At 39.2% G+C, this 15,200-nt stretch overlaps 1 protein-coding gene and 1 long non-coding RNA gene across 3 annotated transcripts in view; one reads left to right on the forward strand and one right to left on the reverse strand.

The window, feature by feature from the left end:
• LOC308634779 overlaps nt 1–15,200 on the forward strand; it is a 55,032-nt gene that overhangs the window by 26,591 nt on the left and 13,241 nt on the right. The gene's annotated exons all lie outside the window — the stretch shown is intronic.
• TMEM254 (transmembrane protein 254) lies at nt 4,148–13,950 on the reverse strand. 2 transcript variants are annotated; one of them, XM_081268855.1, is made up of 4 exons: nt 13,659–13,950; nt 11,484–11,587; nt 11,218–11,277; nt 4,148–5,732 (listed from the first exon to the last, which is right to left on the reverse strand). In XM_081268855.1, exons 1-4 carry the CDS (start codon nt 13,746–13,748, stop codon nt 5,612–5,614), a joined length of 375 nt encoding a protein of 124 aa, XP_081124981.1. In that variant the 5' UTR covers nt 13,749–13,950; the 3' UTR covers nt 4,148–5,611. The 2 variants fall into 2 exon arrangements, with proteins under 2 accessions (XP_081124981.1, XP_081124980.1); XM_081268854.1 differs by lacking the exon at nt 13,659–13,950 and adding an exon at nt 13,282–13,652.

Here is a 15,200-nt window from a genome sequence, read left to right on the forward strand (position 1 = left end):
ACCATGTTGAACATCAGACCTCTTGAATTTATTCCTCCTTTCTAACTGAAAATATGCTTCTTTTGACAAACATTCTCAGCCCTTAATAGCCTTCAAGGTTCTCTGAGTTTAACTTTTTTTTTTTTTAAGATTCCACATATAAATGAGGTCATGTGACATATGTCTTTCTGTATATTGTTTAATTCACTGAACACAATGTCCTTCAGTCTTTCCATGCTGTTCTAAATGTCAGAATTTCATCTTTCAAAGGTTGTATAGTATTCCGCTATGTAGATACACCACATTTTCGTTATACATTCATCTGTTGATGGACACATAAACTGATTTCATACTTTGGTTACTGAAAACAATACTGCAATGAACATGGGAGTGCAGATGTCTCTTTGACATGTTGATCTCATTTTCTTTGGATATATATCCAGTAATGAGATTGCTGGGTGATGTTAGTTCTATTTTTAACTTTTTGAGGAACCACCACACTGTTTATCATAAATGGGTTACTGATTTACATTCTCATCAGCAATGTACTAGGGTTCCCTTTTCTCTGCATTTGGCTAACACTTATCTTTACTCCTTTTGGTAATAGCCATTCTAACTGGTGTGAGAAGACGACATTTTAAAAATATTTTATTTTTTGTTGTAATTGGACACAATACCTCTTGTTTATCAATTTATTTTTATGTGGTGCTGAGGATCGAACCCAGGGCCTCACACATGCGAGGCAAACACTCTACCACTGAGCCACAACCCCACTTCCAGGATGGTATCTTATTGTGGTTCAGTTTGCATTTCTCTTGAGTATTAGTAACCTTGAGCATTTTTTTGTACATCTGTTGGCCATTTGTTTGTCTCTTTTTGTTTTGTGTGGTTCTGGGGATTGACACTAGAGGTGCTCTACCCATGAGCTACATCCCCAGCCATTTTTAAGTTTTAATTTTGAGAAAGTCTCATTATGTTACTAGCGCTGCCCTTGAACTTCTGACCCTCCTGACTCCAACTTCTGAGTTACTGCAATTACAGTCTTGTGCCACCATGGGCAGATTTTTTCTTCCTCCTTTTGGTTTTTTTCTTGTTCTGGAGATTGAACCTGGGGTACTTAACCATTGAGTCACATCCTCAGAAGTTTTATTTATTTTGAGACAGGGTCTTGCTAAGTTCCCTAGGGCCTCCCTAAATTGCTGAAGCTGGCTTTGAACTTGTCCTCCTCCTGCCTCAGCCTCCCAAGTCACTGGGATTACAGGTGTTATGCCACTGCACCTGACTTTTTTCTTCTTTTGAAATTATCTGCTCAGGGACTTTCCATTTATTAACTGAGTGCTTTGTTTGTTGCTTCAGTTTGAGTTCCTGGTATGTTTTGGATATTAACACATTATCAGGTGTGTGGCTTTGCACATATTTTCTTCCACTCTGAAGGTTGTCTCTTCCCTCTGTTGAGAACTTCATTTGCTGTGCAGAAGCTTTTTACTTTGATGAAATCCTGTTTGTCTATTTTTACTTCTGTTGCCTGTTCTTTTTGGGGTCATGTCCAAAAAATCATTGCTCAGATTAATGCCATGGAGAATTTGTATCTTCTTCAACTTCTTTCATCTTGGTTTTTGTTTTCAGTGTAGAGACCTCTCATTTTTTTTTTTTTTTGTATTCCTAAGTACTGAAATGTTTTGTTTTCCTAAGTACTGAATATTTTAGTATGGTAGAAGCCATATTAATATGTTTCTTAGAAATTGCAGATACACTACAGGGCCTGCTGGTGCATGCCTGTAATCCCAGTAGCTTGGGAGGCTGAGGCAAGAGGATTGCGAGTTCAAAGCCAAAGCCAGCCTAGCAACTTAGCAAGACCATGTCTCTAAATAAAATATAAAATGGGCTGGGGATGTGGCTCAAGAGTTCCGCATCCCTGGGTTTAATTCCCGGTACCAAAAAAAAAAAAAAAAAAAAAAGCATATTTAGTGGCAATTGATTAGCATTTTCAAATGTTCACTGTGGAACAGTATACAAATCTCTTCATAAAAAGAAAAAAATTTTGGAGAATATACTTTCATTATATATAGTGAGTTAAAAAATATTTAGATGGGGTAAAGAACTACATAAAATTGTACATAACGAAGAGTAAGTTTCCATTTCATCTTTTCTTATTAGTTCTTTTAGTTATACATGACGATGCAATATACTATGACACAATTATAAAAGCATGAAATATAATTGTTCTAATTCAGTCCGTGATATTTCCTCCTCTTCTCCCTTCTTCCCTCCCACTGTTCCTTTCCCTCTACGCTACTGATCCTTCTGCCATTTATAGTTTTTTTTTTAAATTAGTATCTTTTGGATGAACATGATGGTGAGATTCACTAAGGCATATCCATTTATATACATAGGAAAGTTATGTCAGATTCATTTCACTGTCTTCCCCTATTCTCATCCCTCCTCCCTTCCCTTCATTCTCCTTTATCTAATCCTCTGATCTTTCTTCTTTTTTTTATCCTACTTTTATTTTCGATTAGCTTCTTCATATCAGAAAACATTAGACCTTTAACTTTTTGGAGCTGGCTTATTTCACTTAGTATGGTAGTCTCCAATTCCATCCAGTGACTGGCAAATGCCATAAAGTCATTGTTTATGGCTTGTGTATATACTCCACATTTTCTTTATCCATCCATCTGTTGAGGGGCACCCAGATGACTCCATGGCATAGCTATTGTGAATTGTGCTGCTATAAACACTGATGTGGCTGGTCACTACAGTGTGCTGACTTTAAATCTTTTGGATATATATGGAGGAATGCAATAATTGGATCAAATGGTGGTTCCATTCCTAGTTTTCTGAGGACTCTCCACAAATTTTTCCCGAGTGGTTGCACCAATTTGCAGTCCTACCAGTAATGCATCCCCACCTCCTCACCAATATTTGTTAATTGTATTCTTCATAATTGCCATTCTGACAGAGGATGAAATCTCAGTGTAGTTTTAGTTTGCAGTTTCCTAATTACTAGCAATGTTAAACATTTTTTCATATATTTTTTGACCACTCATATTTTTTTCATTTGAGAAGTGTCTGTTTAGTTCCTTTGCAGGGAAATGGTATTTATTAACCAAGTCATCAAACTTAGAGCTTGAATTAATAAAACTCCAGGAAGGGCCTCAGCAAGATAAAATTGCAGTTGCACTCTATCCTCTAACTTCTTTTCTTTTGTGTACGTTCAGTGTAAAGACATAAGGGCCTTCTGAGAGGGCAAATTGTTTTCCTAAAAAGCCTCAACACATCTGAAATTTAGCTTCTTAAACCTAAAGCTTGTTAACACCATGACTTATAAAACATGTTCAGACTTGGATTCATAAACATGTGAATGGAGGCCATGTTAGTTTATATGTTGATCCTTCTATTAAGATGTGAGGTCGTTTTTTTTCTTTTTCTTTTTTGTTCTTCCAAACTATACATACTCTGGAAATCTTTTGGGTTTATGAGAAAACAGGTCAGTCTCTTCATCTTCCATGTTTGCTTCCATGAAGATGCCTCTGGCCTTTTCTCATTCATCTCAACATAGATCTGTTTCTCCCATATCACCACCATGACTAATGCAGAGTCAAGATGGCTCCATTTTTCTGTTTACTTTTTGCTTCACAGACTTACTTCTAAACTCCTGGGTTGTGTGGGAAGAGGAAATACAAGGCTCATGGTTCTGCCTCTCTCTGGAAGATGTTGGGTAGGTCACTCTCGCTGGGATGCAGTTTATGGTTCTATAAAATGAATGACCTGCAGCACCTGTTAAGATCCCCTTTGGTTCTAAGCCATAATAATGCCACAAATAAGATCATAGGATTTCTTTACGTTTGGCATTTTAAAAATGCCAGAACACTTCACCTGCTGCACAGATCTTATCAGGTGTTGAATGAAAACAGAAACAAAGAGGAAACAACCATACAAAAAAAAAAAAAAAAAAAGAGACACTGGTGTCCAACCCAGAGACTCATCGAGCACACAGGAATGGAGAACCACACACCTCACAACCAGGGCATTCTGCATTTCTTAATCAGTGAACGCCAAACTGATATTTGAACTGTGCCAACAGTTCCATTTAGAGCTACCGAGAAAAAGAATAAAATGTGTGATAATATCAACACTGATCAAAACAAAAAAATCCATTTCATTGTAGAGAAAGTCACAGCATTTTATTTGAGTTAGTCTATTTCATTTAATCATCTGCCACATTGTTCTGGGTACCATTATTGTCATTATTAGTGTCATTTGGAGACAGCTATGCTTTAAAAAAAATCTTGGTTGGATCTCCATGATGCTTAATTCCTGGTCAAATTTTTTTCTTTACTCAAAAGTAACCCCTACTCCAAGAGGAAGATCAGGAAAGACTGAGATATATTTGCAAAAAATGTATGTCCGCTAAAAACAATTCATAGCTCATGATGTCTCATGGGGCTTTCTTTTGGGGGAGAGCTGTTTCTTATAAATGTATGCTGATTCAACAACCTGCCCAAGGAATCACAAAGGGAAATGAGAAATAGCTTCCAGAGAACAAGCAGATGCTCTCCACAGAAGGAGCCCTAATCCTAAGTGTGATGGCACCATGTTTCCAAGGTAAAGGGACAGAGATAGGGGACCTCTCTCCCCAAAGGCCAGTAGAAATAAAGCACATTCAGGTTAATCAGTGAGGTAGAAACCAGCTGGAAAACCCATAGATTAGCATCTCTAGAGGGGAATGTGGGTGTGACTGAGTAAGCTAGGGCTGGATGAAGAAAGCCACAGACAGCAGGAGAGTGGGGAACAATCCATGTTTCCCCAGAGGACCCACAGAAAGGTGGCACCACTACTGAAGGTGTCCTGTGCTGTTCTAGGAGATGAGGGCACATGGAATGAATGATACAGAACAAGTGGAAGCGAAGTACTTCCCTCCTTTGTCAATGACACTGGAGGAGAACCACCTGATGCACAGGTGGGAACAGGTGCCCCAGGGAAAAGGACAGCTGCCTGAGTTGTGGCAATCTAGCAGTGGCCATCACACTCTGCCTACCACAGAGCACTGTGTCCCTGGGGCAATGTGCAGGGAAGGATCACTGCTGGCTGGCAGCATCAGGGAGACCCTGCCCTGGTCCTCTGCTCTGGGTTCTTGGCAGGTCCTTTGGGCCTTTACACAATTGCTTAGTTGAGGAGATAAGATCCTGCCTCACAGGTGTCTAACAAATGTATTATGGAAGTGTCATTTCTTTTGGTTCAGAAAGGTGAGAACAAATTTAGAAGAGATGCTTTACTCAGAAACAGGGAGCACAGGCCCACCAGCAAGCAAATCTAGTACTCCTTTCAGCCCCGAAGACAGAGAGGAACCAGCACAGCCAAGGGCCTCAGAGGGGGAGGCTGCAAGTCTGTTGCCATTCAAGTTTTCTGTAGAACTTGGAAAACCAGAGTTTTTTCTTATTTCTGTCTTAGATAACAACTAGTCTACTCAAGCTCAACCCGAGCATATGGAAGAAAAATGAACATTGAGAGGGTCTTAAATACCTTTGTAGGACAGACACTTTTAGAATGTAGAAAGATCATCAAGTAAACAGAGCACCCCCCAAAAGAGAGTCTGGATGTGAAAGCGGAGAGGAAGTTTTGGCTTTCTCCTTTAACTGTGTTTTTGGCGCTTTGGCCTGTAAGCAATCAAGATGGAGAGAGATGCTATCCCAAAGAGGAAAGTCTGCAAGAACCAGAGTAGTTGAGCCCGACTGTCTGTGATTCCTTTATACCTGAAAAAGAAAGAACAAAATTCAGACACCAGAATTGTCATTTTAGGGGGTTACTGACTTCTCTATTTTTTTCACTTAGCACTTCCATCTACTTTCAGGTTTATTTTGCTGTTTTTCTCTGAAGGTGAAAGATGGGTTCATTTACTTTTCATCTCTCTTGTTTTCTGATAAATGCATCTTAGGTGGCACACCTCCCTGGGAACCAGTCTGCCTGCTCTCTGGGTACAGTATTGTACAACTGTTTCTCATGTGATTCTGATCAGTGGATAGGTAATCAGCACTAGCAGGGCTTCAGAGCAAGTGTCTTGAAGACAGACCAGAAGAGAATCCCAGCTTTCCACCCACTAGCTGTGACATGGAAAATCACTCAGTTTTCTCATTTGAAAAATAGGATAGTAGTTTCTAACTCACCAAATTTTGAGGTGATTGGTAAGATAATATACCCAAAGAACTTAGGAAAGAGCTTGGTGCATAGTAATAATAATCACCTGCTCACAGAGTCTTTCAAATTAAACTGCCTAAAACAAAACTCCAATTAATAAATAAGAAAAATGATCTAATTGAAGGAAATTTTAGTCTCATCTGTAATATTAATCTCATTTGGATGACTTTTTATTTAAAACAAACATCACATATAAAAGCATATAATTTTCTACACTAACAGATTTAAAAGGACCATAAAGAATCTTAGTAAATTCAGAAGCATTTGATAAATTTTATCATCTATTCTTAATAAAAGTTCTCAAACTTAGAAATACAATGGAGCTTCCTAAATTTAATAGAGGTATACAGAACTCTAGAAGAAACAATTCCTGTAACATGATACACACAGAGGTTTTTTTTTTGTTTTTGTTTTTTTTTTTTTTGTACTGGGGATTGAACTGAGGGCCACTGAGCCACATTCCCAGCCCTATTTTATATTTTATTTAGAGACTGGGTCTCACTGAGCTGCTTAGCGCCTTGCCATTGCTGAGGCTGGCTTTGAACTCGTGATCCTCCTGTCTCAGCCTCCCAAGCCACTGTGATTTCAGGCTTGTGCTACTGCGCCTGGCAGAAGGCTTTCTTTTATAATGTCTACTACCACCACTTTCAGTTGACACTGTAAATACAGCCAGCACACAAAGGGAAGAAACAAACGAAAGGTACATAAAATTGAAAAGAAGAAGTGCAACTATCTAGACACAATTGTATATGTAGAGACTATTAGAATTAATAAATGGACTAAATAAATAAATGGACTTAGCAAGGTTGTTAGACATCAGGGTGATATATAAAAATTGATGATATCCACAGAGACTACCATCGAACAGTCATTTATAATATCATATGAAAGTAGAAACAGCTGGCCATAGTCAATAAATGAATAAACAAAGATGTGAAATACCTCCTAAAATTACAGAACTTTATTGATATATTATAGGAGATTTTAATAGATGGATACGGATCATTTCATGTTTAGAAGATGCAGGAATGGAAATGTCAGTTCTCTTCAAATTAATTCACATGGTGAATACAATAAAGATCTCAACAGGTTTAGATTTTTGCTTTTGCAGCATATGACAAGGCATAAGAATGTGTAAAAGTCCAGGAGCAGCCTCCTTCTTGAACAAGAAGGCAAGAGGATGTGCTTTATCAGGTGTCAATGATCATAAAGCCACTACTACTGACAGAGCCATGTTGTCCCAAAAATGAACACTCAGACCAATGGAACAAAACAGGAAGCCTAGAAACAGCCATACACAAATATACATATGATATAAGACAGGTACATCAATGGAGATTGAAGACAATCACAAATGGCTCTGGGAGGACTGAGCATCCATATGGAAAAAGGTGACATCAGAAACATCTTTCCCACTCACAAATCAGTTCCAGGTACATTAAAGGCATAAATGTGAGAGGCAAAATTGTAAAACTCTTTTAGAAGATACTGTTAAAGAATACTTTCATCATTTCAATACAAAGAAAAAAATAAAATACACTGATCAACTTCTATTTTTCAAAAGATCTACCAGAAGAAAAAGACCCAGAGAAAGAATATTTGCAAAACATCTAAGTGGCAAAGTAGTTAAATTAAAGGGGGAAAAGAAAAAAGTGCCTATAGATGGATAAGAAAAGGGCAAATACCCAATTACCATAGTGTTAGTGTGGGTGGTGTAGGCCAAATGTACTAAAGACATATTTATTGCAATACAGTTTATAATGGCAAAACAATTTAGAGACTTAAAAAGTTGATCATAAGGGGACTTTCTTCAATACATTAAGGCAAATTCACATAATAGAACACAATGCACTAATATTAATGGATGGAGTAAAATTCACATGAATAGACACAGAAAAACAGGGATATGTAACAATGGAAAACTGTTAATAGAAGAAGTTCTATGTATGTGTAAAATTATTTATAAATGCATAAATCGTAATGATAAATATTAAACTTTTAATAATGACTATTTTGGGGGATTTTAGGAGACCTTTAAATTTTCATTTCATTTAATCTTTTTTTGCAGTACTAGTGATTGAACTAGGGCTGTACCAGCCCTTTTAATTTTAAATTTTGAGACAGGGTCTTGTTAAGTTGCTGAGGCTGGCTTGGAACTTAGATCTTTCTGCCTAACCTTCCCAGTCACTGGGATTACAGGAGTGCACTACTGCATCTGATATTACCAAGAAATTGATTTATTTATTTTGATTGCTGAAGATTGAATCCAGGGCCATGCACATGCTAGATAAAAACTATACCCCTGAGCCACATCCCTAGCTCTACCATGCAATTGTTAAAAACATGGAAAAGGTACTTAATATTATGATTATGGTTGAATATAAAGACAAACATCGTCCAATCTTATCTCTGGTTAAGAGGAATTTACAAAAAATGTATTGAATTTATACCAAGGTGCCAGATGCTCAGTAAATTTTAATTTTCTGCCTCTCATAATTATCTAGAATCAAGGATATTGTCAGCTGGGTGCAGTGCCACAGGCCTGTAATCTCAGCAACTCCAGAGGCTGAGGGAAGAGGATCTCAAGTTCAAAGTCAGCCTCAGCAACTCAGTGGGACCCTAAAGTGTCCTGGGTTCAGTACCCACACTGTTTTGTGCATACTACTTATTCAATTAAAAAATTCACATGTATGAGAAAAGGAATCCACCAAAATGTTACATGTAGCTATTTCTGGGTAGTAGAATTTGGGAGGCTGCAATTGTACTACAGGTTTTCACTTATTTATTTATTCTTTCATTTATCTTATAATTCAAAAGGAGTATTTATTATGATTTACATTCCAACAGATTAGGCCACGATTTTAAGAACCAACTTCTCCATGTCTAACCTTCCTCTGCTCTTCAAAAGACTGATAAAAGAATGTTAAATTGAGTCTTTAGGTTTTCATTAGAGGTTCCAAATGCCATTACAAAATAAGAGTTTTTTCAAAATACACATAGTTAGTTTCCATACCCAGAGATTCTGATCTGGTATGTGTTGCTTCACACATAGGAATGTTCTTTCTTAAAGTTATACAGATAATTCTGGGCCACAATGCAAATTTAAAGCCCCCAGACTAGACCCTATTCAGCAGATACCAGTATAGGTTAATACCACATGAGAAAGATCTCTTTAAAAATTCTCTTTAACCTGTATTAGAAAAAGATTCTCTGCATATCTGTACTTTGCATAAGCATATACAGAAATTCTGATTCAAAGGATAAGATGGTTATAATAATGCCATCTATACTCTGGCAGTCTAAGTTCAAGGACTAGGCCAAACAACTCCAAGGTAAGATTTCACTAAGAAGCTGAAGAGGCCACTGTAAAGAGGTACCTGTATGCTCTGACATTTTCTGTGTCAAGTCCAGAGAATGGCTTCAAGAGAACCAGTTGGAGAGATTGACATGAGCCCTTGAGATGTGAAGAAAGGATTAGTATCTGACTCAAAAGTATTAAGACTGTTTTAGTCTGCTGGGTGAAAGAGCAAAGAAACCAGCTGTACTGGGAACTGTACACACTTGCAGATTATCACACTGGAAGGATAAGGAAATCAGCCAGACAGATTTTTTTAGAAGGGTACTGGACCTGGTGTTTTGAAGGAACCCTGCCTGAAAGGCCCAAATGAAGCATAGATGTGATCTCAATAAAAGGGTAAAAGTCTTTCTCAAAACAGGTCCAGAGGTAAAAGTGCAAAGTGGCATGCTGGAGGAGGCACCAGGAAAAACCATCAAGGGAAATGCAAAGGGAGATCCACAATGATAAGCAATTTCCCCCCAATTCACCAAAGGCCCTCTAGAGAAAAAGTGTCTACACTGAATTTGCAACATAGATAGCACCCAAAAAACTGATCAAGCGACTGGGCCTGTTTCCCTAACCATTCCTACCATTCCAAGGAAGCCACAAGTAGGCTCCTGAGCCATAGCTGGATAGGAGCTGACATTTTTAATTAGAAGAAGCTTATACTTTTAACAAACAGACTAGATGAGAGTGGACAATTACAGATAGTGACTAAAAAACCCACAGATCTGTTTTGAGTTTCATCCAGGGCTATAGTGGGGGTGCGGGGGAGACGGAAAAATTCATGGGGTAAATTTACTTGGAGAGGGGTGAAAAGAACATAGTTGCTTTCTGCTCCTTTGGTAGAAAGCCCCGTGTGTTTAATAACAAGAAGATAGAATACCATAATCTATACTTAACAGTTTCTTGCATGGTATGCACCCAATCAATGTTAATTATATTTATTATTAAAATATAGTGGTAATACAGTGTCCCACTTTGCACTTTTAGAAGTAATACAACAATAATAGAAGTAATAATTAATCTGGGTCATACAAAGATATTAATTTCAAAGCAATTAAGCATTAGGATAATCATCTTATTCTCTGTATCATAATTTCTGTATTTGCTTATGCAAAGCACAAACATAAAGAGAATTTTTTTTCTAGTACTTTCACACTGTATTAACCTACACTGGAATGTGATGCATTGGGCATTGTTTAGGGGCTTTTAACTTGTATTGTGCTCCAGAATTATCTGTGGAACTTTAAGAAAGATCACATTCCTATGTCTGAAGCAAGACCTACCAGATCAGAATCTCTGGGTCTGGAAACCACACTTGTATATTTCATAAAGGCTCCTCAGGTGACTCAGTTGTGACACTAGGACTGTGAACCATTGGCCTACATCAATAACTTAGCTCTTTTTTCAAATTAGAAGGAAGCCTAACCTTTTGTTCTAGTTGGGGCCACACAGTTTTGAAAACATAACAAAAGTCATCTCAATTAGATAACTAAATAATTGATTCATTAATAAACAAACTGAATTTATTCATCAAACATTTACTGAGTACTCCATGTCAGGTTCAGTACAAGGTATGGGAATTCAGATCTAACCTGAGAGTGTTCTCATCCTACAAGTATATAAATTATTGAAATGTGGCTACTCTCATCTTCCATTAGATACCATGAGAAAGGTGACAAAGACCTATTGCAAAGACTTACTTGCACAATACCATGGCATATAAGGACTCTCCCACGTGAATCAGCCAGGCAAGCCAATACCTGAAACAGGGAAAACAAAAACATTTTGACTAGTTTAAGGTGATAGCTACCAACTGATGAAATCTAACACAGAAATCTTAAAAAGAAAGGTGTCTTAATGTGAACTAGCAACACTGTTAGATATCTAACGACAATTGCAGGCTTTTCAGGTCTCCAGTGAGACCAGGGCTGTAATGTCCACAACTGGCTTCTGCAGTTCTCCTTACCCGTTATGCAGGAGGGTGTGATGGTGGTTCACCAAATACTGAGTAAAGTAGCCCAGAGGTCCAAGGCTCTGATAAGGCACACTCTGAGGCCAGAGGACAACACACTGAAAGAGAAGCAGAAATACAAAGTATCTTTTAGATCATTTAAAGATCAGCAATTATTTATTTTTGAGAGCAGCTATGAAATAATACTGATTCTACAAAACAACTCAGACTGTAAAAACTCTGAACACCATTATTTGGACCTCCATTTTTTTTTTTTTTTTTGTGGTGGTGGGGATTGAACCCACGGGCTTGTGCATGCAAAGCAAGCACTCTACCAACTGAGCTATATCCCCAGCCCTTGGTCCTTTATTTTTTTTAAACATTTATTTATTTATATGTGGTTTTGAGGATGGAACCCAGGGCCTCACACACTGTAGGCAAGCACTCTACCACAGAGCCACAACTCCCGCTCTGGTCCTCCATTTTTAAATTTTAATTAACAAAAGTGACTATACTGCGATGTTTAGGCAGAGGAAACTATGTGGTTATCAGACTCAGTGCCCAGGGTGGCCAACTCCTAATCTTATTAATGAATTTCAGCAAAACATTATTTTACAGAGGTCATTAACATTTTTTTAGTTTATGTTCCTTGACTAGCTTTTTACTGAAGAAACTACAGTTTGAGCCAAAGCCCCATTTAATGTAAAACTTCTGTCTCTTCCTTCACTTTTGTACTTTTAAAACTGGAAATGATCCACTGCACAAAGATGAAAAATAGGTAAGATTCACTTTGTTAAGTTATAATAGCAACTGCTTAAACACATGAGGTTTCTATAGTAAAATTATCAACTTTTCTTCAGCCTATGTTGTAATCTCTACCAGCTTAGTTTTGCTTAGTTTTTTGAGAATTGTCCACAGTGTCAAAGTTTCTTGTCCATTCATCTCTGTCAAGAGAAATGCTATTTCTCCCAAGATGCTCTTTTCCATATAAAATGAAAACAAAGCATGAATTATCAGGCCAAACAAAAACAAATAAAAGGAAGTATACAGCTCCATGATAGCCCCATGTGAAGTCCTCAAAGCTTTCCCCCCTTTGGATTCCACCTAATCAGAGAGTCAAAATAGCACAACAGAAATGCACCTTTGAAAAGTTTCAATTCAATGCCTTCATTTCCCATATGGGGAAATCAGGACAGTGGTGGTCACACGTGACACCAAACAACACCGTGGACATGAGGACTCCCCAATCTTCAGAATCCCTTCTGGGCAATAGTCAAATAGCTTTGCCTTCCTTCATATTTACATCAATTTAGCTCCCAGTGTATTTCCTAGCATTTTTCCCATTAAACAAACTCTCAGCCCTACAAAAGATGTGCTTCCTCTGTAGAGCTTTCTTGCTGCCACATCTATGCCCAAACAGATAGTTATATCCTCTTTATTTCTTTTGAGCAATTTAATCCTGCCCATTGTTCAGCTTTATCCCCATTTTCCAAGCCATTCCAACTGCTTCAAACATTCTGCTTCGGAAGTCCTATCTTGAGCTGACAGGGCTATGGAAGTCTGACTTCTTTACTCTTTGTGAGAGGCTCAGACTCTGTTAAGCCTGAATAACCAACCTTACAGGGAGCCAGAGCACAAGGGCAGAAGCCCTCAAAAAGCAGAAGATTTCCCAAGAGCCCAGGGAACTTCCGCTTACACCAGTAACGTAGGCAACCGTCAGGAGCGCGTGCGCAGAACCTCATTCCCACAGCAACCCTTGCCCTACCAGGGCCTGGCCGTCCCAAACCGATCTACCGCCCGCCCCAGGACTCACCGAGAAGTATCCCAGCGTCAGGGCTGTGACCAGCGAGGGCAAGGGTCTGGCTACACGGAAGTAGGAGGTAGCATCCCTGCCGGCCTCTGACTTCCCCTCCACCATCTTGAAAGACCCAGGCATTGAGTTCCCGTGTGGGGAGCGTGCTGGCGTCCACATAGGGAAAGCACGGCAAGCCGGTTTCGCAGAGCCTTGAGCACCCGCCCAAGGCCCTGCTGAGGACTAATTCTTCAGCATCTCCTCCCCAGGTCTTGGCCCTCCCCACCCCATCCAAACGCGCTAGAGCCAGGACTGCGCCTGCGCGGACCCCCTGCAGGCAAGTCCTGAGACCTTGCAGCACTAGCTCCGCTCCCTGGGTGGGTGGCCCTTGCCCTTACCGTGTAGTAGCCAAAGGAGAGGGTAATGACTGTGAACCAGAACAGACTGCCCCTCCGGAAGTAGGCTGCACCACCTGCTACGGTCGCCATCGCTGCAGCATCTCCAGAGGAATGAGCGGCCACCCAGTTCCGCGCGGGGGTGGGAGCTGGGTCGGACCTGGGCTGGGCTAGGGAGAGGCGTGCGCCACCGCGCGGGATGAAGACGGAAATCAGTCTCTCTAGTGCATTCCCGCCTCCTCTCTCTCTTTTTGGCACCTGGGATTGAACCCTGGGGCGCTCAACCTCTTGGATCTTCTGAATAAGTATTTTCTCAGCTTTCCTTTTACTTCTTATCCCCCAGATTCAAGGTTGCCTGTGTTCTCTGTGCTGTCTGTACGTTTGAGATTCAATTTTCATCTCCTTTTTCATGACTCTAAAATGCTCTTTCTAATCTTGACGTCTCCCCAGATACTGCTAGTCGCTTTCACCAAATAACCTGCACACATCAAAAACAGAGTCTACGCTCACTATTCACAGTCAGTTCTGACTACAGCTCCCCTATTTATGTAAATAGCACTCTCGTTCTACCCTGTACCCCCATACCTAGTTAACTGTAGAGAATCCTCTTGTTGGGGTAACATGACATCTCATTCTTTTGGATTAAACCATGGTTTGTTTAATCCCCACTCTCTCTGGGTCATTCCTTTCTGATTTTTTTCTCCTTCAACAACCACATGCACACCATTTATCAAATCTACAAATGACAGGGTCATCTTCAGGTGTAGTTCTGATTAAGGTTTTCATTTTGCTTTTCGGGAACTTTTCTAATGCTTATTTCTTGTTTGAAAACATTTTTTCTTCAGATATTAAATCTGAAGCAAGGGAGACATTGGAGAAATAATTCACTTTAGAAATAATTCAACAAAATGGCTTGGGTTAATGGACTAGAGAGCTAAATTTTAGTTTTATAACGTCTGAAAACCAGGAATTGGTGGGAAGAGTGAGTGCATCTCACATTCGAAGGATCTTATTGCCTATCATGCACACATCAGCAATCCAGATACCATATAAGATTATTACTTAGATGTCAATAGTTTTTGTCATGTTCAGAAAGGCTTCCTCTCTTCTATCCAATTTGACTTTTACACGGGACAGGGAACTTGAATTGTGTAACCTTAAGACATCCTGCGCTGTTGTCCCCTCTGGGCTGTGGTCCCCTCTGGGCTAGCAGAGGACTTTCTTACCCCTGGACACTTCTCCTTTCAGGATGGTTTGATGACCTAAACATGGAAAACAAAAATTGTTTCTTTTTCCCATAAGATTGGCCTACAAGGTATGAAGACACACTATAAAGGACTGTAGTAATAAAAACTTTTGGTATTTGACATGCAAAACCAACAAATAGATCAATAGGAAAAAATACCCACTAATAGAACTCATATATCCAAGCACTTATTTTATGATGAAGGTAATACTTCAAATTGAGGAGGAAAAATGGGCAATTAGCAAAATTATTGTGGGACAATTAGCTAACTATTTGGGTCTCACTAATTTGCTAGGGCT

Source organism: Spermophilus citellus (assembly GCF_964194105.1).
Source record: "Spermophilus citellus genome assembly, chromosome: 15".
In the NCBI taxonomy this organism is placed as follows: Eukaryota; Metazoa; Chordata; class Mammalia; order Rodentia; family Sciuridae; genus Spermophilus; species Spermophilus citellus.